A 20,877-nucleotide genomic window follows, 5' to 3' on the forward strand; every position below is an offset into this window, starting at 1 on the left:
AAGAATCACCCGTGAGTAAGACGGATTGGGACTTTAAAAATTTACCCTGAATTGGAGACGACCGGGGGGTGTGCTAAAAGGAAGTCCGCACCCCCCCCCCTTGCAGACGATCTACGCAACGACATAAGAGCTAAGCTGGAGAGCCTACCCTTGGTGGGGTGAGTTAAAAAGGACATTAACTTTCAAGATTTGGCTAAAGGAAATTTTGGGCTGGAGAGTGGAGTTTTGGAAACCTTCTTTTTGTTTTAAACAACCCCCCCTCCCGGGCTCGGGAAAGTCCTGCCTTTGTGCCTGTGTAAGAGCAGCGGGGTCTGACAGCTGTCAAAGCTGTCAAACGGGCGGTTCAAAGTGGAAAAATCGCTATCTAAGATCCCTCTGGACTAAGACGAGTTATAAGTGAGCCAAAATTGTTGGAAACAAAGTAATAATAATTTGTTAAAGGACTGTTGGAGAAAAGACTAATAAGTAACCAGATTCCCTCTAGGGGGAATTCTGTGTAACTACAATGGATACAATGGCTGTGGAAGGAAAGTTACTAGTGGAAATCGAAAGGATGTTTCAACTGGTGGGAACCTTACAAGAGCAGAGCTTGGCCATGAATAAACAACTTGTGACTATGACCTTGGGAACAGGCAACTCTGCTCTCTGTATTGAGGACCTGAATGAGAAAGAATCCACAGCTGAATGGGAAACAATATCTACAGAGGTGGAAGAGACTAAACAACAAGAAAAAGAAGAAGTAACCTTGGGAAGTAACAACCAAAAGTTGACATCTGTGGAACACAAGCAAGGAGATGCTGGGAACTTATCTACCACAAGTCTGCGAAAGTCACAGAAGAAGAAGGAGGAGGTCCCGGGACAATATGGAATACAGGAACTTAAAATAAAGAAATATGACTGGGGCCTCAGTTTGGACTTTGATTCTGAAGATACAGGCTTTGTGGAAACTTTTCAGCAGTTACTTTCAAATCTCCTTGTGGGAAGAGAATACACTTTGATGGTGAAAGAACTCTTTCCAGACTCGACGACTGACATAAAGGACTACCAACAAGACAGGCGGAGAGGGACTGAAATGGACTTGAAAGCCTCGGACGTGAGGAACCCAGGCTGAGAATCTCGAATTTGGATTTCTATTGGGAAGGGACAAAAACCGGGGATGGGAGGGAGGGAAGAGGAGATTCTTAAAAACTCTTAAGACTTTTAGGTTTGGTTAATATGACTCTTAATTAAGACAAAATGAAAATCGATGGAAGAGAACTTAAGTCCAACTTAGGAAAATCAATTTTTATTATAAAAAAGGTAATAAGATGAATAAGATGGTTAAGAGGAGAAACACCAACTTGCTGATATAATCTTGGGAACTGGGATGCACGAGGGGGGGTGGGGGGAAGTCAGGGAACAAGGTTATGAAATGGGGATTTGCTGATTTTATACATGTTTTTGTTTTGTGTTTGTGTGTTTTGTTTTTATAAAAGCAGAAAACCAAATAATTTTTTTTTTTTAAAAAAAAAGGAGTTGATCACGGTGAGGGTTTGCCAAGCGTGCCTTCCTCTTAGCACATTTCTCCCTTGCGTCCTGAGTTCGAGTGTCTTCAAAGCCCATGACACCTTTGGTAAAGGCTGTTCTCCAACTGGAGCGCTTGCAGGCCAGTGTTTCCCAGTTGTCAGTGTTTATACTACATTTTTAAAGATTTGCCTCGAGACAGTCTTTAAACCTCTTTTGTTGACCACCAGCATTACGCTTTCCATTTTAAAGTTCGGAATAGAGTAGTTGCTTTGGAAGACGATCATCGGGCATCTGCACAACATGACCAGTCCAACGAAGTTGATGTTGAAGAATCATTGCTTTGACACTGGTGATCTTTGCTTCATCCAGTACACAGATATTAGTTCGCCTGTGTAAAATTTTTCAGAGACACCGTTGATGGAATCTTTCGAGGAGTTGGAGATGGCGTTTATAAGTGGTCCATGTTTCACAAGCATATAGTAAGGTTGGTAGTACAATAGCTTTGTAAACAAGCATTTTGGTTTCCCTGTGAATGTCCCGGTTGTCAAACACTCTGCACTTCAATTGGGAGAAAGCCGCACTCGCAGATCTCAGGTGATGCTGGATTTTGGCATCAGTGTTGGCCCTTGTGGAAAGATAACTGCCTAGGTAGGAGAAGTGATCAACATTTTCCAACATTACACCATTGAGTTGGATTTGTGGTGCTGCAGAGGGGTTATCTTGTACTTGTTGGTGCAGCACTTTGGTTTTTTGGACGTTGAGTGATAGATCAAACTTTTGGTAAGCTTCTGCAAAGATATTTAGGATGTTTTGGAGGTCATCCTCTGAGCGTGCAAACACTACGTTGTCATCAGCATACTGAAACTCTATGATGGAAGTTACAGTAACCTTACTCTTTGCTTTCAGCCTGCTCAGATTGAAGAGCTTTCCATCTATTCGATATATGATTTCTACTCCGGTGGGGAGTTTTCCTTCAACAAAGTGTAGGATCATGGCAATGAAAATAATGAATAGAGTTGGGGCAATAACACAACCCTGTTTAACACCAGATCCCACTGTGAATGGTTCACTTTGAGAGCCATTGTTATCTGAGATTGTTGCTGTCATATTATCATGGAGAGGCCGAATGATGTTTACAAATTTATTTGGGCAGCCAATTTTCAGAAGAACAGTCCACTGGGCATTATGATTTACAGTGTCAAAAGCCTTAGTCAGGTCACTAAACGCCATATACAGGGGTTGGTTTTGCTCTCTGCATTTTTCTTGAAGCTATCGAGCGGTGAAAATTATGTCCACTGTCCCTCTAGAAGGCAGAAAACCATTTTGGGATTCAGGAAGGGTCACCTCGGATATTGTTAAGAGACAGTTTGCTAAGATCCTTGCAATAATTTTGCCGGCTGCAGCTAATAGAGAGATGCCTCGATAGTTTCCGCAATCAGTTCTGTCACCTTTTTTAAAGAGATTAATAATTTTGACATCCCTAAAGTCTGCTGGGATCTCTTCTCTTTCCCAGATTTTTTCGATGAGCTTGTGAAGTTGTTGTGTAAGTTCAATTCCGCCCACTTTGAAGATTTCGGCAGGTGGGATGGTTCCACCATCCTCTATACGTCACCTCTGAAATAACTGCGACATCAGCTGCTGAACGTGTTTTGAAATTAATGGCTGTCCCACAAATAGGCTTGTTCCCCAGCTATGGAGGCTGTGAAACTTGGCTGTGATCACTTCTTGCACCATCTGGGGAGTGGGCTACTTTTCTAGGCTTCCTTTTGTCCTTCTTTTGCAGAGATCTGAGGAGGAAATGACTTTTTACCCTTTCCAAAACGGCTTCTTTAAGTGCTTGCCTCCTCCAAGTCACTCTCCAGTTGTCTTTGCTCCCTGATCAGGATTTCAATGAACTCAGATTGCCTTGCCCATCTCAATGGCTTTGTGAAAGGTTAAGACCTCTATTAGCTTGCAATTCTTTGCCTAGAATTCCAAGCACCAATTTATCTCTCAGGCACTCACCATGTTTATCTGCAAACCCACGGGTCTTTCCACTGTCAAACAGCTCTTACAGTCAGAAAGTTCTTCCTGATGCTTAGATGGAATCTAGTCCAACCCCTGCAACGCAGGAATCTCAACTAGATCATACATGACAGGTGGCCATCCAACCTCTGCTTAAAAGAAGAGTCCAGCCCCTCCCAAGGGAGACTATTCCACTGTTCAACAGCTCTTACTGCCCAAAAGTTCTTCCTGGTGCTTAGTAGGAATCTACATTCTTGTAACTTGAATCTATTGGTTCCACCCTCCAGAGCAGGAGAAAACATCACCTCCTGGCAAATAGAAGGGGAAGAAATGGAGGCAGTGAGAGATTCTACTTTCTTGGGCTCAATGATCACTGCAGATGGTGACAGCAGCCATGAAATTAAAAGACGCCTGCTTCTGGGGAGAAAAGCAATGACAAACCTAGACAGCATCTTAAAAAGCAGAGACATCACCTTGCCAACAAAGGTCCGTATAGTTAAAGCTATGATTTTCCCACTAATGATGTATGGAAGTGAGAGCTGGACCATAACAAAGGCTGATTGCCGAAGAATTGATGCTTGTGAATTATGGTGCGGGAGGAGACTCTTGAGAGTCCCATGGACTGCAAGAAGATCAAAAATATCCATTCTTAAGTAAATCAGCCCTAAGTGCTCACTGGAAGGACAGATCGTGAAGCTGAGGCTCCAATACTTTGGCCACCTCATGAGAAGAGAAGACTCCCTGGAAAAGACCCTGATGTTGGGAAAGATTGAGGGCACAAGGAGAAGAGGACGACAGAGGACGAGATGGTTGGACAGTGTTCTTGAAGCTACCAGCATGAGTTTGACCAAACTGCAGGAGGCAGTGGAAGACAGGAGTGCCTGGCGTGCTCTGGTCCAGGGGGTTACGAAGGGTTGGACACGACTAAACGACTAAACAACAACAACAACAACTTTATTGTAACTTGAATCCATTGGTTCCACCCTCCAGAGCAGGAGAAAACAAACTTGCTCCATCTATGTGGCAGCCCTTGAGATATTGGAAGGTGGCTATCATATCTCCTCTCAATCTCTATTCCAGGTTAAACATACCCAGGTCCTGCAATCTTTGCTCATAAGGCTTGGTTTCCAGACCCTTGATCATCTTGGTTGGCCTCCTCTGCACACCTTCCAGCTTGTCATTACTCTTCTTATATTGTGGTACCCAGAACTGGACACAGTATTCCAGGTGAGGTCTGATCAAGGCAGAATACATTGCGACTATTACTTCCCTTGATCTGGTCACTATACTTCTGTTGTTGCAGCCTAGAACAGCATTAGCTTTTTTTTTGCTGCTGTATCACACTGTTGACTCATGTTAAGCTTGTGGTCCACCAAGACCCCTAGATTCATTTCACATGTACTGCTAGTAAGCCAGGTGTCCCCCATCTTACATTTGTGCATCTGGTTCTTCCTGCCTAAGTGCAGAATATTACATTTGTCCCTATTGAAATTCATTTTGTTAGCTTGGTCCCTGTTTGCCAATGTGTTAAGGTCATTTTGAATCCCGATTCTGTTTTCTGTGGCATTAGCTACCCCTCCCAGTTTGGGGTCATCTGCAAATTTGATGAACATCGCCTCAATTCCTTAATCCAAGTCATTTATAAAGACATTGAACAACAAGGCGCCCAGGACCTTGTGGCACCCCACTTGTCACTTTTCCCCAGGATGATGAGTAACCATCAATGAATACTCTTTGGGTTCGGGAAGTCAACCACCTAACAGTTACCTCGTTCAACCCACAATTCACCAGCTCCCTTGCAAGAGTATCATGGGGGTCTCTGTCAAAAGAAATCAAGATATAGCATCCTGATCTCACGGTGTCCAACCAGATCCCTACAGGAAGCCTGCAAGCACAACTTGAGTGCAACAGCACTTTCCTCATTTGCAGTCCCCAGCAGCCATTACTCAGAGGTATACTGTCTCCAACTATGGAGACAGAACATAGACATCATGGTTCTTAGCCATCGATAGCCCTCTCCTCCTTGAATTTCTCCAGTCTTCTCTTAAAGCCAGTCAAGTTGGTGACCAACACTATTTCTTGTGGGAGTGAATTCTGTAGTTTTGCTGTGCACCATGCAAAGAAGGACTTTATTTTGCCCATCTGGAATCTCTCGACATCCAGAGTACTTTTGTTCGGCAAAGTGGTAGCAGAGAGATGGGGATGTACCCATTGTTGGAATTCTTATGTTCCCAGACATCATTCGCTACACTGAGTCCATATAGACTCATGGGTAGGCAAACTAAGGCCCAGGGGCCAGATCCGGCCCACGGACGGTCCAGGAATCCGCATGTTTTTACATGAGTAGAATGTGTGCTTTTATTTAACATGCATCTCTGGGTTATTTGTGGGGCCTACCTGGTGTTTTTACATGAGTAGAATGTGTGCTTTTATTTAAAATGCATCTCTGGGTTATTTGTGGGGCATAGGAATTCGTTCATTTCCCCCCTCCCCCAAAATACAGTATAGTCCACCGCCCCCCACAAGGTCTGAGGAACAGTGGACCTGCCCCCCGCCGAAAAAGTTTACTAACCCCTGATATAGACTCTGCTTAAGCCAAGCCCCTCTCCACAGCACATTGATAAAATACATGTATGACAGCATGTCAAAGGGCACCAGAAAAGTCCCAGTGTTTGCAGTCCCGGTGTCAACGCCAAGAAATATTTCTGCCCGAGGAGCCCCAAGAGAGCTGGGTTGAGACCTGAGAGTACTGGATCATGATGAACTACCGGTTTGGCTCACTGTAAGGCGGCAACTTATGCAAAACTGGAGAGTCCTGCCTTGATCCTTGGTGCCTCCACAACCTGGCAGCTAGCACAGCATTCACAAGATGACAGGGTTAATGATTCAGCAAATCCCATCAGGCCTCAGGGTAGCCAAAGGGAGGGTAAAGGGAACTGAACTCTTTCTACTAGGTCTGCTGCTGCTACCTTCCCCTCACTCCCAAACCACAAACCCCATTGATTTCTGCTCAGAGAGTAAGAATTCCCTCCTTCATACATGCCCATGCCTCTTCACAATTAGACAACAGCACTCTCTTGACCTTAATATTTGTCTTCATACATCAAAAAGCACATATTCCCAATAGCAGCGCATCAATTAGCAATGCTATTAAATTCACTGCTATCCACACGCCTCCAAAGATGGCGTACGAAACATAACAAAAACAGCTGAAAATGTACGTAATAGTTAAATAATAAAAATAGCAGAAGACAAGCTTATAATACAATACAAAATAGACCCCATGGCAGAGATCCATTATGAAATCCTATTGGATTAATTTCTAAACAGGGCTCAGATCAGAGCTGTATGTGTCATGATGCTACTTGAGTTCAGAAAAGCCACAAAATGTGGCTCTGGGCACAGAGTTCAGCTTCCTGACTCTCAGAAGCCAAACAGGTGCCTGGATAAAATGCTCTAGTGCTTCACATTGCTCCAAGTTTCCCATGAATATACGCAAACAAAGAATTTTTTTTTTTTTGCAAATGTACTTAGTGTGAATAATTTTAATGTTTGTTTTGAATAATTTTTATTAGGGTTTATAGATAAAAAGACAAAACTTAATATCAAATAAATTTTCTTTTTTTGTCAAAACTAAAACTTTGATCTAAATACAATAAAAACATAAAGAGAAGGGGTGGGGAGAAATGAATAAAGAAAGAGAAAGAGAGAAATGAAGAAAAAGAAAAGAGGTTAAAAGAGAGAGAGAAATAAAATTCAGAAGGTAAGGGACTTCCAGTTCTTCATCTGTCACTATTATATATATAATTATATATGTCGCATATATATATATATATATATATATATATATATATATATATATACACACACACACACAGTATATATATAATTTGTATGTGTATATATATAATATATATAATTTGTATGTGTGTACACACACACACACACACACACAGAGAGAGAGAGAGACACACAGAGACACATTCACTTCACTTACTCCAATATAACACCCACAAAGCCACTTTCTATAAACAAAATTATCTTCAATTTTCAAATCCAAATGTCATTATTTCTTTTTCTTTTCCACGCAAAAAGTCTATGAGACATTTCCAATCTTTAACCAATGTTAATCCTGACTTTCCTCTGATTAAACATGTCAGTTTTGCCATCTCAGCTAAGTCTTCTGTTGTTGGCAATAATGGGTCCTTCCATCTTTGTGCATATCAAAGTCTTGCATGTATTGTTACAAAGTTCCATAGTCCTTTTCTAACTGTATATCCATAAGTCCCAGCAGGAAGAGTAGTGTGAATAATTTTACACAGAACACAGATTCCTGCTTTCTCTGGTACACAATTTGGATTATCCTGCTACAGAATATTTATTTCTTTAGTGTGGCTTACACACAGTCTGGAAAACAGTAAGATCCTCAAATCTGGAAGCCTTCCACAATAGATAAGATTGGCTGTAGTTTGGGGTACTGAAGGGAATGTACCCTGCACCTCAGCTGAAATATTCCCTGCCTAATTTTTTGTTTGTGTCCTAGTAGTGGAAAGAGATTCTGGGGTTGATGAACCCATTTCAAAATGCATTCTGTCTTTACAAGAGATTTTACCAAAGCCAAACCTGGACATTTTGAAGAATGGATTTGGTGTTTAGGAGCAAGTCTCATCCTGATAGTCAGCTCTGTCTCAGGCCCCTGACTTATTTTCTTTCTTTCTTTCTTTCTTTCTCTCTCTCTCTCTCTCTCTCTCTCTCTCTCTCTCTCTCTTTCCACATGGGCTTTTGTGGCATTTTGGTATGTGTTGCATTTTATAGTTTTAATGCATTCTCAGGCCTACGTTCCACTCAAATGCTGGGAAACGCACTTCTACCGGCGGGCAGTTGCCAACTTTTGATTTGAAAATTGCTGCCTCCCTAACCAGAGCCAGTGCAGGCTAAGCCCTGGCAGGATGGAGCTGTGGAAGAATCCGCAGCGTTGAGATGGAACCCAGGACTTCTGGCCACAATAGCGAAGTTCTACCTTCACTTGCCAGAGGCAGTATGCCTTTGAATGCCAGTCGCTGTTGCACTCGGGTCCTGTCCGCCGGCTTCCCATGGCCATCTGGTGGGCCACTGTGAGAGCAAGATGCTATATGGGCCTTTTGTGGGCTGTGAAACACAAGAGCAGTCAAGTACAGCATTCCTAGAGTGAACATGTTTACACATGGGGAGGAACATTCCTAGAGTGAACATGTTTACACATGTTTGTCCAGCCAGCAGGTAAACCTCTTGTTTCCTTCTGGGCTGGGACAGACTTCCTCTGCATGTGACTAGAGGTGGGTGTGGCCTCACCTGTGCAGGTGACAACAAAACCACAGGGCAGGGCAGCCATCTCTCTCTCTTTGACTACATGCATTGAAGAAGCAATATCTGCTTAGTCAAAGATGCCCTCTTGGCTTCCAGCCAAGAGAGGACAAAGGGACTGTCTTCTTAAGAGATAGTTTCTAGGTATATGTTACTTTTCTAAGCTAAGTCTGCCTTCTGGGATCCTATTGTGAACAGAATGATGTGTGAGTAAACCTTTTTATACTTTTATAGAAGACTGTGTCATGTCTTATCTTTTATGAGGGAATAAGGGGAAAATACCAGAACAGTTATTATAGAGGCTTTAGAGAGCCTGAGCAAACGCATATTGTTGTTAGCCGCCCTGAGCCCGGCTTCAGCTGGGGAGGGCGGGATATAAATAGAATTTATTATTATTATTATTATTATGCACTGCAAGTTTAAAAGGGGGAATGTTACTCTGCTAAATTATGAACTTGCTAACACAAGTTGGAAAGGCTGTTATCAGACAATATATCCTCTCTTGCATCCCTGAACATTCCCACACCTTTGACCAGATCCAGCAGGCCTATTATTATGTTCTTATTTTCTTAAAAACTAGGCTTGTTATGGGCAGGAAAAGTCTCGTAGCTTCTAAAGGCCACTACTAGCCCCTCCCCAAACCTGGTTACCTGTCTGAACACAGATTCGATCAATAGAGTTCTTCCTGGACTCCGTCTCTGCCCCCCCGCACCTGCCCCATCCCATAGCCTCCCTGCCTCCAGCCATTCGCACCCCACTTCGGTCTTCTTCTTGCCCCCCATGCTCTCGCAGCCGACACCCTGCTCTCCGGCAGAGTCCTTTTTTCTTTTCTTTTTACATTGCAAGTGTTTGATCAGAATTCCAGTTTCAGTGGCAGCCAGTTCTCTCCTCTCTCCCCAGCTGACCATAAATAATTCAATTCCTACGGACGCTCCTTCACTGCCTGGAAATTTATTTATTTCATTCTCCTCCCTTTGGTTACACATTAAGTGACTTAGCCCATAAAAAGAAATTACTCAGCAACAACAATAAAAGCTTGAAGTTGCTGACCTGGCTGCATCGGGGTTGGGGGAAGCCCAGGGCTGGAATCACCCCCAGCACAAGAGGCCAAGCGGGCAGTTCCCCTTGAAATCCTCCAGCGAAAATGAAGAATCAAAGGGGTAGGGTTTCCCCCCCTAGAGTACAGCAGTTGAGGATGAGGTGCAGCTGTATCTGGAGTGGTGTGGAGGTACAGGAAGAGACACTTGCATGTTCCTGAATGCCTTTCCTAGCGCTTATGCTCAGGATGCCCGTTTGCACAGGACTGCTGCACCAGAACTGCATTTAATTCATTCTGCCATGCATGGAGAGGTTTTGCTAAGTCCTTGGAATCAGTTAGCTGGGCGAGTGTGAGGACGAGAAAACCGAGTGAATGCTGGTCTCCTAGGTGGTAGAGAAGCCTAAAGCAGGGGGAGGGAAGCTTTGGTCCTCCAGTTGCTGAACTACATCTCCCATCAGCTACTGGGGCCAATAGTCTAGGCTGATGGGAGTTGTAGTCCACCAACATCTGGAGGGTGAAAGGCTCCCTTCCCTAAGGGATCCTGAGAAGCAACATAGCAAGGGGAGCACACAGTGAAGGGGAAGTGGAGGAGGCAGGAAATTGAGAAGGCGCCAATGAAAGGAGGGTGTCTTTAAAGCAGGATGAGGAACCAGTTGCCATTGGACTGCAACTCCCATCATCCCTGACTATTGGCCGTGCTGGCTGGGGCTGATGGGAGCTGGAGTCCAACAATATGGGGTGGGCCACAGGTTTCAAAACTCTAGGACTTATCATCCCAGGGACAAGAGAGGCCCTATGCTGTTGGCAGGATGGTGCAGAGGCAGCAGAGATGCTGTATGGTTAAGGAATGCTGTCCAGGAGTCAGTAAAGTGAAGGCAGGGTACTGAAAAGCAGAGATCTGTCTGTAGAAGCTACCTGTAATGGAGGCAGAAGGCATGGAGAAAGTAAAGACTTGGGCAGGTCTGGGGAACGCTGAACCTTCCAGATGTTGCTGAACTACAAGTCCCACAATTCCTGCCTATTGGCCATGCTTGCATGAAGGGCCTAGGGATTTTAAAAATAAAAATAAAAAGGCTCTGTACTATTGGTGTGAAGGAATTGGACAGCCTGCAGCTCTTGCGAACTTAGGAGACAAAGAGTTGCCTTTTTAGATTCTGAGAGGAGTTCTGTCCATTTAAGAGGCAAGTAGAAAGGAAGAATTCTGCTCTGTGTGGCTTCTCCCTACAACAGCACTGTGACCTGATAACTAGTCAGACAGCGAGGCCGAGAGATAGCGGGTAAGTTTTACGTATTGATTTGAATGAACCAGCCAACTGCAGCCAACATGCTGCTTTGTTTTTTCTGTTACATTTATACCCCACTTTTCTTTCAAGGAGCTCAAGGTGGCATGCATGGTTCTCCCCATCTCCATTTCATCCACACAACAACCCTGTGAGGTAGGTTAGGCTGAGAAATGGTGATTGGCCCAAGGTCACCTTTAGTAAACTTCACAGATTTGAATCTCGTCTCCCAGGTACTAGTCCAACCCGCTGACCACTACTCCACACTGCTGTGCATGCACACACACACAGACAAAATTTGTATTAAAATGTGAGGCAATTCACTGTTACAGATGGAGGGAGTTCAGTTGTATTACAGATGGAGGCAATGAAATTGGACTTGCCAAGACTTCTCTACCAGTCATGGCTTCCTCCAAAGCATCCTGCAAGCTGCCACTTGTTCAGGGTGCCGACCTCAAAGACCCATAACAAATAACAGCTCCCGGGATTCTCCATGACTGTTAAGGTGATGCCAGAGTGCTTTGAACGTACAACTCCATGACTGCGTTGGCTTTTGACTCCAGATCTTTGTGTTTTTGTGAGGTGCAACAACCAGTGCCCTAGGCCGTGCCAGCCCTACTGCAAGGCACTCCGCAGGAGGCAGAACTGAGATGGGGCTGGTCGCTGTGAGGGGCTTCCTGTGAAGCAAAGGGTACAGGAAGGGCATGGCAGGTGGTAGCCTCACGGATGAGGAATCGGGAATTGCCACTGTTAGGCCAAAGCAGCTGCGGCCCTTGGTGGTTGTCGTGATGATAGTGAGCCAATGTTAATATTCTGACCGCTTAAGGTAAAGGTAAAGGGACCCCTGACCATTAGGTCCAGTCGTGACTGACTCTGGGGTTGCGGTGCTCATCTCGCTTTATTGGCCAAGGGAGCCGGTGTACAGCTTCCGGGTCATGTGGCTAACATGACTAAGCCGCTTCTGGCGAGCCAGAGCAGCACACGGAAACGCCGTTTACCTTCCTGCCAGAGCGGTACCTATTTATCTACTTGCACTTCATGCTTTCGAACTGCTAGGTTGGCAGGAGCAGGGACCGAGCAACGGGAGCTCACCCCATCGTGGGGATTCGAACCGCCGACCTTCTGATCGGCAAGTCCTAGGCTCTGTGGTTTAACCACAGCGCCAAGGTATCAGACTGCTAAAGGCCAGTCTGCACTCACCCAGCATAAAGGGAAAGCGATGCAGGAGGGCAAGATGGAAAGGAGCCAGCAAAGATTGCAGTGAGACACAAAAGAGACTTTATTCAGAGCGGAGGGGGGTGGGTTGTGGAAGAGGATGCCCAGGACATCTGCCTTTGTGGCTCAGTTCCAGTGCAGGGTGTTAGGGGGGGTTGAAAGTGGCCAGGGCACCTTTAGGCCCCTCTTTTTTGTGGAAAAGGGACATCAGCAGAAGCCGAAGCCGCCGTTCGTTAATGCGCTTCAGGGTGTATTGCACAGGCAGCTCATCAATGCTGGGAACTGGGGTGGTGGTTTGCAGACAGCGGGTGCCTCGCTGGCACACGCACAGGCGAGTTATTAAAACTTAATTGAGCGGATGGGAACAAGGCAGCTAATTAAAGCTTCCCAATAATGGGAACTGCTGGGTTTCAGGAGAGGAGAGAAGGGGCAGGAACCAGGGCTCCCAAGGTTTGATATACCTCAGCTCTGAGGGCTGGGAGAGGATGAGGAAGGGCTCGGGAATTGTGGCTTGGATTTATTGAGGATTGTAGTTCTCAGCAGAGGCCTAGTGGGGGCTGGGGAAGGGGGGAGCCAAGAGTTCTTGCTAGCTCAGCTGCTGACACTGGGGAAATGTTATAGCAACCAGTGGATTCTCATTAAGTTTGGACAGGGCAATGTGTAAAAGAAAGATGATTCCTTTTTCCATCCTAACCGGTTGCCACCTGTTTATCGCCTGCTCCTCTGCCGTGAGCTCCCATCAATCCTGACCCAGAGCCCCAGCCTTTAATCTGGATTTCCGAACCAAGCCTCAGTTTGTCCCAGCTCTGCAGGAACTGGTTTCCCTTCACTGGCTTGAAATGTGCAGAAAATGCCACTGCAGAGGAATGCTGGTTCACTGGGGAGGGGAGCATACTCCAGAGTGGCTCTGAACAAGCGTGCTCCTTCTGCCCTATAGCCCTATAGCCTTATTACTGGCTGTCCTATTACCTCACTGAACCGCAGCCTCCCCTTTGGGGTGCAGAAGATCGGAAGTCACCTCCAATGGCTTCCTCAGCTCATCCATCATCCAGACACTCTCAGCCTCAAGCAGAGCAGCAGTTCCAATTGGTAGGATAATAAATAGCCCCCTCCCACCCATCCAGCGATCTGGGAAATTGCTCATTCATTCATTTATTCATTCATTCCCTGATCGGAAGCAGGCCAGAAAACATTCACAGAGGCCAGCTGGTACCCCGCAAATTCCTTATCTTGTCGCTTCCCTCCCTGCGACGATGAATTCTAAGCCATAACCTAGCCTGGTCCTTGCATCTGTTTGGAACAGCAGAGCACATGCGAAAAGTATCTCTGAGCATGTGCAAAGTGCCTGGAAAAGCAGGGGTTGCATCTAGATGTGGGGGGGGGGCCAGCAAGGCTGGAGGAGGCTGTGGCTTGCACCTAGTGGGATGGGTGGCAGGATCTGCCCCTGTGTGGCATGTCTGGTATGGTAGTTGATGGACAGGGAAGTGGGATCTGGCCGCCAGCAAGAGCTCAGGCCAGGCAGTACCATCTGCTGCATTATAACTTTATAGCACTTTTGGTAAAGCAGCAGCACCCCACTTTATTTTTTCATATGGGATGGGCACTGAGAGAAATTGCATTTTACTCCTTTGCCTGGAAACTCTGAGAAAGAGGTCAAAACCCATGACACAACACCCGGAGACCCAGGAACCCTAGATGGGCAAGCATTATATCTCAGCTGCCAGCACCTGTCTATCTGTTCAGATCCCATTCCTCTCTGATTTGTAGACAGGACCCTGCTCCCCTCCAAATGTGGTGGGCTTCAGCTCCCACCACCCCCAGTTGGCACGTCCAGTGGTCAGGGATAGTTCAGCATCACCTGGAGGTTCCCCAGTTCTGCCTTACGGATTCCTTTTTCTCACAGTCAAGATCCACCTCTGCTCCTTCCTTCAAGCAGCACTGAGATGCTCCCAAGGCAGTAGGGCATAGTGGTTAGAGTGTTGCCATCAAGCTCACTCTGGGCCAGGGGCACTTCCCTCAGCAAAAACCTACCTCACAGGGCTGTTGTAAAGATAAAATGGGGGAGTGGGTAACCCTCATGCTCCCCTCTCTTGGAGTTTCTCAAAGGAAGGTTGAGAAGTGCAACAAATTGCCCGGCCTCCTGCAGTCTCAGTGCACTGTTATAATCTCTCCCAGATGGAAGCTGATGGGTTTTAAATCTCACCAACTTTGATTCAACACTGAACCCCTGACACCTCCCAATAACAATAAAACACCCTAGTTCAGTTGGGAATCCACTTGCGGGCCATGCAGAAATAGACGGCGCCAGTGATGGATGCTTCATTAATATATGGGGTACAAGGAAGCCCTTTGTTAATCATCCTTGGTTGCAGAGCCTCCAAAAACACTGTCTGCAAATCTAGCACAGAAAACATTCCAAATAATTCCCCCCACAGAAACACACATTGCATTCATCCCTCGCTGCTTCCTCCTGTCCTTCTGTTGCCCCTTCGGGATCTCTAAATTGGTACTGTAAACTCTTTGGGGCAGGAGCTTGTCTTTTACTGAAGGTACACTGATGGCACGATATTAATGCAGCCCTAACAGAGCCCTGAAATAAACTAGAAAGTGAAACATTATGTAGAAATCTGATGAGACACCAGATTTTCTACTCTTGTTCTGATGTCATGGAAGATATCCAGCAGAGTCCAGACAAAAAGTGAGGCAGTCAATTGGCCCAGGAAAGCAAATCCCTGGAGGCGGCCAACATTCTGAAATGCCAGAATTCCAATACTGTACCAGTTTCTGAGGATCAGACATGCACCACACACACAACTACAAACACCCAAATCAGTATTTGATTTTTCCGCAGGAAGGGAACCATGCTAAAATGAATATATCCAAATTCAAGATTCCAGCGTGAAATCTGAACAGGGAATACCAGTGCTACAAAACAGCACAGCAACTGCTTGCAGTCCAAGCATGCCAGAAAACCGTAGGGGAAAGGGAGGGTATGAGCATTGCACTGAAGGAAATGCTATTTTGGGAGGGGCATGATAAAGTTCTCACCCACAGTAGACGCAAAAGTGCTTCTCTTTCCTTGGAAAACGCTCCCTAGTCCCTGCCTTCCCAGCCCTTTCCCGCAATCTGACTCTTCTTCCCACCCCCACCCATATTTATCTTCGCTGCTCCTGCTTCCTTGGCACCAGCAGACCACCCCACACCACCCCTTGCTGGTTCCCTTCTGGGCACCTCCCCATCTTGCACAACACTTTTTGAAGGGCTCCTTGCAAGGCAGTGCCACACAGCTACCTGGACCATTCAGGTGTGAGGGGCCATGTTCTCTTCCCCACTTGGGGATGTCAGAAATCTGGACCGCTTTTCTGGTGTTTTGGTGGCTGAGAGAAAGCTAGACAGACCCAGTTCACAGAATGCTTGACTTTAATGTCAGAACATTAAAGGAAAGAGAGATGGCCCACTCCCAGCTGAACAGAACCCTGCTTTCCCAGCATAGGCTTGTGTATGGTCTCCATGCTTATCCACCTCCTAAGCACTTGGAACTTATTTCCAACTTGGAACAAGGGAGATGCCGTCTATGCTGGTGCCACCAGAGCAGGACTTCAGGGCAGAGGTCTAGGGCTCCACTCAGCAGAATGAGCAGGAGGGCTTCTGAATGCAGCAAGGCTGGTTTACCACATGTTGAGGTAAGTAATGCAGATCACCATCTCAAGAGGGGCTTTTCCATAAGGCCACTTACATCAAGAGTGACTTTAGTGCACCAATAGATTCACTTGTCTCATTGAGCTAACATACCTCTAAGGGAAAGCCCTCAAATCCCATTGTCTGGGACCAGTCTGGGTCAGAGGTGCTTTTGGACAAAGCAAGGGTGCTAGTGGGTGGCACAGCCATCAAGAGGTCCACGTGGGGATTCTGGAAATGAGGTTTCCAGGAGTGCAGGGGAATAATGTTGCGTTGGTGGGGAACCAATGCCAGGCCTCTGGAGATTATGTCAAGGATGTGCACAACTCACCCAAGTGTGGTCATGGTGACGATGGTGTACCAGAAGGCAGCAGGGATGCTGGTGAAGTTGGTGGACGCAGTGCCCTTCTCAGCATAGAACATAACGGTGGCAAAGATTATGATGGCCATGGTGAGCGAAAAGAGCAGGAAGCCCAGCTCAGAGGCACAGCTCTTGAGGGTGTATCCCAGGATCCTCAGCCCTTGTGAGTGGCGCGAGAACTTGAAGATACGGAAGACACGGAACACCCTTAGTGTCACAAAGGCCCCGCTGACATTCTCGTTTTCTGGCATCACCAGCCCAATGTAATAGGGCATGATGGCAACCACGTCAATGATGCTCATCACGCTCTTCATGAACTTGAATCGGCTTGGGGCGGCAAAGAGGCGCATGAGATACTCAAAGGTGAAGATGAGGACACAAGCTGTGTCCATGCAGAAGAAAGCCTTGGGGAACCGATCTCCACAGGGCAAGTTCTTCTTCCTCCCAGGAGAGGGCCGGCATGGGATGGTCTCCACCACATTGGCAATGACTGACACGGCAATGAAGAACCCAGTCACATAATAGAAGACCAAAGCCATGGTGCTGGTGTGGGGGTTCTCGAACGCTCTCCAGAGCCGCTGTCGGAAGGTGCTGTCCGGAGGCAGGCCAGTGTCATTGGTCATCTCTGCTTCTTCATCCTCAGCGAGGCGCTCGGCATTCTCCTTCTTGCGGTCACGATATTCCTCCAGGCAGCAGTCGCCGATGAGCTCTGGGATGATGCCGTAGAATGACAGCTCTTCATCGAAGGCCTGTATGCACTCCTGGCGGGGGTAATGGAGTCTGCCAGTGCGGTAGAAGTTGAGGATATGGCGGAACATCTCTGGGTCTCGGTCAAAGAAGTACTCCTTGCTGTCTTCATCAAAGAAGAATTCCTTCTCTGAGCTGCCCAGCAGGGTATCCGGATAACGGTCCAAGGTGTTCTTCCAAGTCTGGAAGCGTTTCCCGCTGACGTTGACTACCAAGATCTCATCGTTGCGGCGTTTCTTGTCAGCAGGAGGCTTGGGCATGGGCTTCTTGGCCAGTGGGAGCCAGCCCACAGCTGCTGCCCGGGCAAAGGGCAGCCATGTTGCCACCCCTGCGGCCATGTTGTACACAGTTAGATAACAGAACCTTTGCTAAAATGTCTCACCATCCAAACTCAACTGTGCTCTAAGTATTGTCCCAGGAAAAGCTTTTGATAAAGCGGCTTTCTCTGAAAGCCTTCTTGAAAACGTTTCTTTGCTCAATTATCGCCAAAAATCAATGGAGCAGAGGGCCCCATCATCCAGTCTAGTTCTTGTCTCAGACATCAAAATCCAGGTCTCCCCAAGAACAAAGGATGTTATTCTCCCCAGCCAAGGTCTTTTCAATGGATGTTAGCAAGCCCCATGGACCTAGATGCATCCCAGTCAAACAGCATCCAGGGTTTTTCCAGGCAAGATGCCTCCTTACTGTCAGTGCTGATAACTTTAGGAGTTGTGGGCAGAGGTCAAAGGAAGGCAATGCAGGTAAGTGTGATCATGCTGCCCACGGTCTCTCTGATGTTCAGCCCATGTGGCTCTGTGCATTGTGAACAACAGCGGAAACTCCCCTCTGAAAATCTGCAATGTACGAGTGCTGTACTGTATTCCTCTGCTGCTGCTGCTCCACTAATTCTTTCTTCCTGGCAGGAGAGAGAATGTATAAGGAAGAGAGAAAGTATTCCTGGTGTGGGAGCAGTGTCAGAGAAGGGGTCTCAGTTGATATGGTCACAGGGGTAGATTACACAATGCTGTGATAATGGAAAAAAGAGAGAGAGGGAAGAGAGAGAGAAGTAAAACTATGTGAGAGAAATAATAGTGTGCAAGGCTGCAATTTTTGGACTGAATGCGGCAGTTCTGAAGTTATAAACTAGCCAAGTTTCAAAAGCTGAAAACAAGAAAGGTTTTATGTGAAATATCCATCACAGTAGCTGTTAGGGGATGAGCAACTTGAGACCCAGAACCCCTCCTCTGTTTGGGGGCAAGAAATGGGGATCCACGGACTGGGCAGGATGATGGGATCCAGGATGATGGGATCTAAGAACAGGGTGGTTACTTGAGATCAGCTACTTCTAAGTAATCTCCCTCCAGTTCTAAGCTGCTTTGAGTTGGAGGTTGGGTGGCTGGAGGAGCCAGGGCTAGTTTCATATTGGGAAAGGAGTTTGAAGGGACATTTAAGGAAGAAAGTATGAGAGCAGTTAATAATACTGTGTCAAAGAAGAGAGCAAAGGTTTTGTCAAGAAGGAGTTTGGCAGAGCAGGAATTTGGCAACACAACAAGGAGTTTGGCAAAGCAAGCTGCAAGGGTGCCGGGAGAGTGAGCAGGGGCTCTCCCTGTGAGCAAGCAGGCAGCCCCAGAGAAAGAGGGTGGAGAGGAAGGGGTTCAGGGTCCGAACAAACTTTCCCATTAACCCTTTGTCTCCTGAAATCTCCGACCCTCAAACCCTTTTCTCTTCAATTTGGTTTGGCGAGGGCGGTAGTGAATCTACATCGCTTTGTAGACAGGAGTAAACAACGTGAAATTTTAAAAAAAGAACAACCCCCCCCTTCCCCAAGATTTGGGGAGCGTGGGATGGAAATTAAGAAAGGGGCAGGCAAATCTCTAGCACAGGGCGTGGAGGGGGGGGGAGAAGCAGGCAATCAAGGGATGGGGAAGGGCAAATCTGTGGCGGGAAAGGGCCACATTCGAGGGGAAAGAGCTGTCCCCGTGGGGAGGGGGGTGGCGAACCCATGGGGCAAGGAGGGCAGAGGGGCACATCCGTGGGGCGACGTGCCGCGGGTCGCTGATCTCCATCCTCTTACCCCCTGGGTGCTGGCTCTGTCCCGGTAGCAGGCAGCGGCGGAGCGTCCGCAAACCCCGGTGCGGGGCCAGGGGTGTCCGGCTGTGGGGTGCCGGGCTGCCCCCCGTGCGTGGGCGAGAGGGCTCCCGTTGCCCCCGACGGCGCCGATCCTCATCGCTCCCCTTGGCTCGCCCGTCTGACTGTGCCGCGCCGCGTGTGTGTGTGCGTGTGAGTGAGGGTGTGCGCGGGTGTGTGTACGAGCTGCATTCGGCAGGGAGGGGGCACGAGCGAGCGGTTGGCAGAGGCGAGTGGCTGCATCGCAGGCGGCGGAGGCGCGCACCCCAGGCAGCGAGCGCACCGACCGACTGGGGACCAGCAGCAGACGGAGGCGAAGGAGGGGACGGGAGACGCAGCCGGGGAAGGGGGCTGGGGGGCGGCGGGGGGGGGAGGATGGCTGGGCAGGAGGAGAGGAAATGGGTGGACCGGCGGGCAGGCAGGTCGAAGTATGCAGACAGGCAGAAGTTCAACTGGAGAACGCAGAGAGGAAGGTGAGGAAAGGGGGTTGGGCGGGAGAGAATCCCAAGGGGCAGGAGGCTGCAGAAAGGATGGAGATGGAGAGAGGGAGATCTCAGCAGGATCATGAAGACATTCAAGGCTGCAGCCTGGTAGTCGCTGGGCGAGCCAAGGAACAGCTCGGAGAAACGGAATGGCCGGAGAAGCGGAGAGGACGCGAGAAACCCCGGCCAGGAGGATCGAGAGAGACTTGGGTGGGCGAATCGGAGCAAGAAAAAGCAGATCCACAGCCAGAGCTGGAAACGTGCAGAAAGGGGAGATGGAGATGCGGAAGACGAATGGAGAAAAGGGCGCGCGGGGAGGGCGGAGGAAAGAAGGAGAGCGCAAAAAAAGAACCGCAGGAGAACTAACTTGGGGTCTTGGAGACTCGAGGCGCGAAGGAGAGGAGGCGGCCTCTCCAAGGCGCGAGGCAGCGACGGAGGGACCCAGGCGGCGCCCTCCTCTTCCTCCAGCCCTGGGTGCCTCTGCGCCCCTCGCCTCGCCAGACAACGTCCAGCTCTCCCCTCGGCGCGCCCGGGCAGCCGGGATTTCCCCGTGCGCAGCCGAGGCGACTTTTGATCGCGCTCCCGCCGCGCGTCGCCTTTAGGAGCCTCGGCAGGAATTTCAAATTTGGTGCCACTCAGGATTGGGGGGGGGGAGGGAGGGGGGTGTCATCCGCACGCCATGGGGAGGGGGTCAGCTCATCGTAAGGAGCAGCGCCAAGCCGCCCCTTGGGCTACCCCCCACCCAGCCCCACCTGCCGGCCCCTCCTGCGTCCTTTTCTGCACGGCTTCTCGCTTTAGGAGCAGCCTCCCGGGATCGTCCCGAGAGCGCCTCCTGTGGAAGCCGTGGGTACCGCTGCCCTGCGGTACAGAGCCCAGCTCCCTTCTCCTGCAGAGCGGCGGCGTCCCATCCTAATAGAAAAGGCCGCCCGTGGAACGGATCTATTATTATTATTATTATTATTATTATTATTATTATTATTATTATTATTATTTGTACCCCGCCCTCCCCAGCCAAGACCGGGCTCAGGGCGGCTAACACCCGATATAAAACAATTGATTGAAATACAACTTAAAAAACAAGATTAAAATACAACATTAAAACATTTAAAATGCAGC

The 20,877-nt window shown here is 48.0% G+C and overlaps 1 protein-coding gene across 2 annotated transcripts in view; it reads right to left on the minus strand.

Moving 5' to 3' along the window:
- Positions 1-20,382, minus strand: part of KCND1 (potassium voltage-gated channel subfamily D member 1) — a 71,851-nt gene extending 51,469 nt beyond the window's left edge. Inside the window, exons 1-2 of one of the 2 annotated variants that reach the window (XM_081175719.1) lie at positions 20,129-20,382; positions 16,397-18,176 (exon numbers count right to left, since the gene is read on the minus strand). In XM_081175719.1, coding sequence (XP_081031845.1) covers positions 16,397-17,511 — 1,115 coding nt within the window. In that variant the 5' untranslated portion in view covers positions 17,512-18,176; positions 20,129-20,382. Of the gene's footprint in view, positions 1-16,396; positions 18,177-19,226; positions 19,380-20,128 lie in introns of those variants that run through there. The other variant, XM_081175718.1, reaches the window with a different exon arrangement.
- Between the last annotated feature and the right edge of the window lie 495 nt (positions 20,383-20,877).

Source organism: Podarcis bocagei (genome assembly GCF_964188305.1).
Source record: "Podarcis bocagei genome assembly, chromosome: 17".
Taxonomy (NCBI): Eukaryota; Metazoa; Chordata; class Lepidosauria; order Squamata; family Lacertidae; genus Podarcis; species Podarcis bocagei.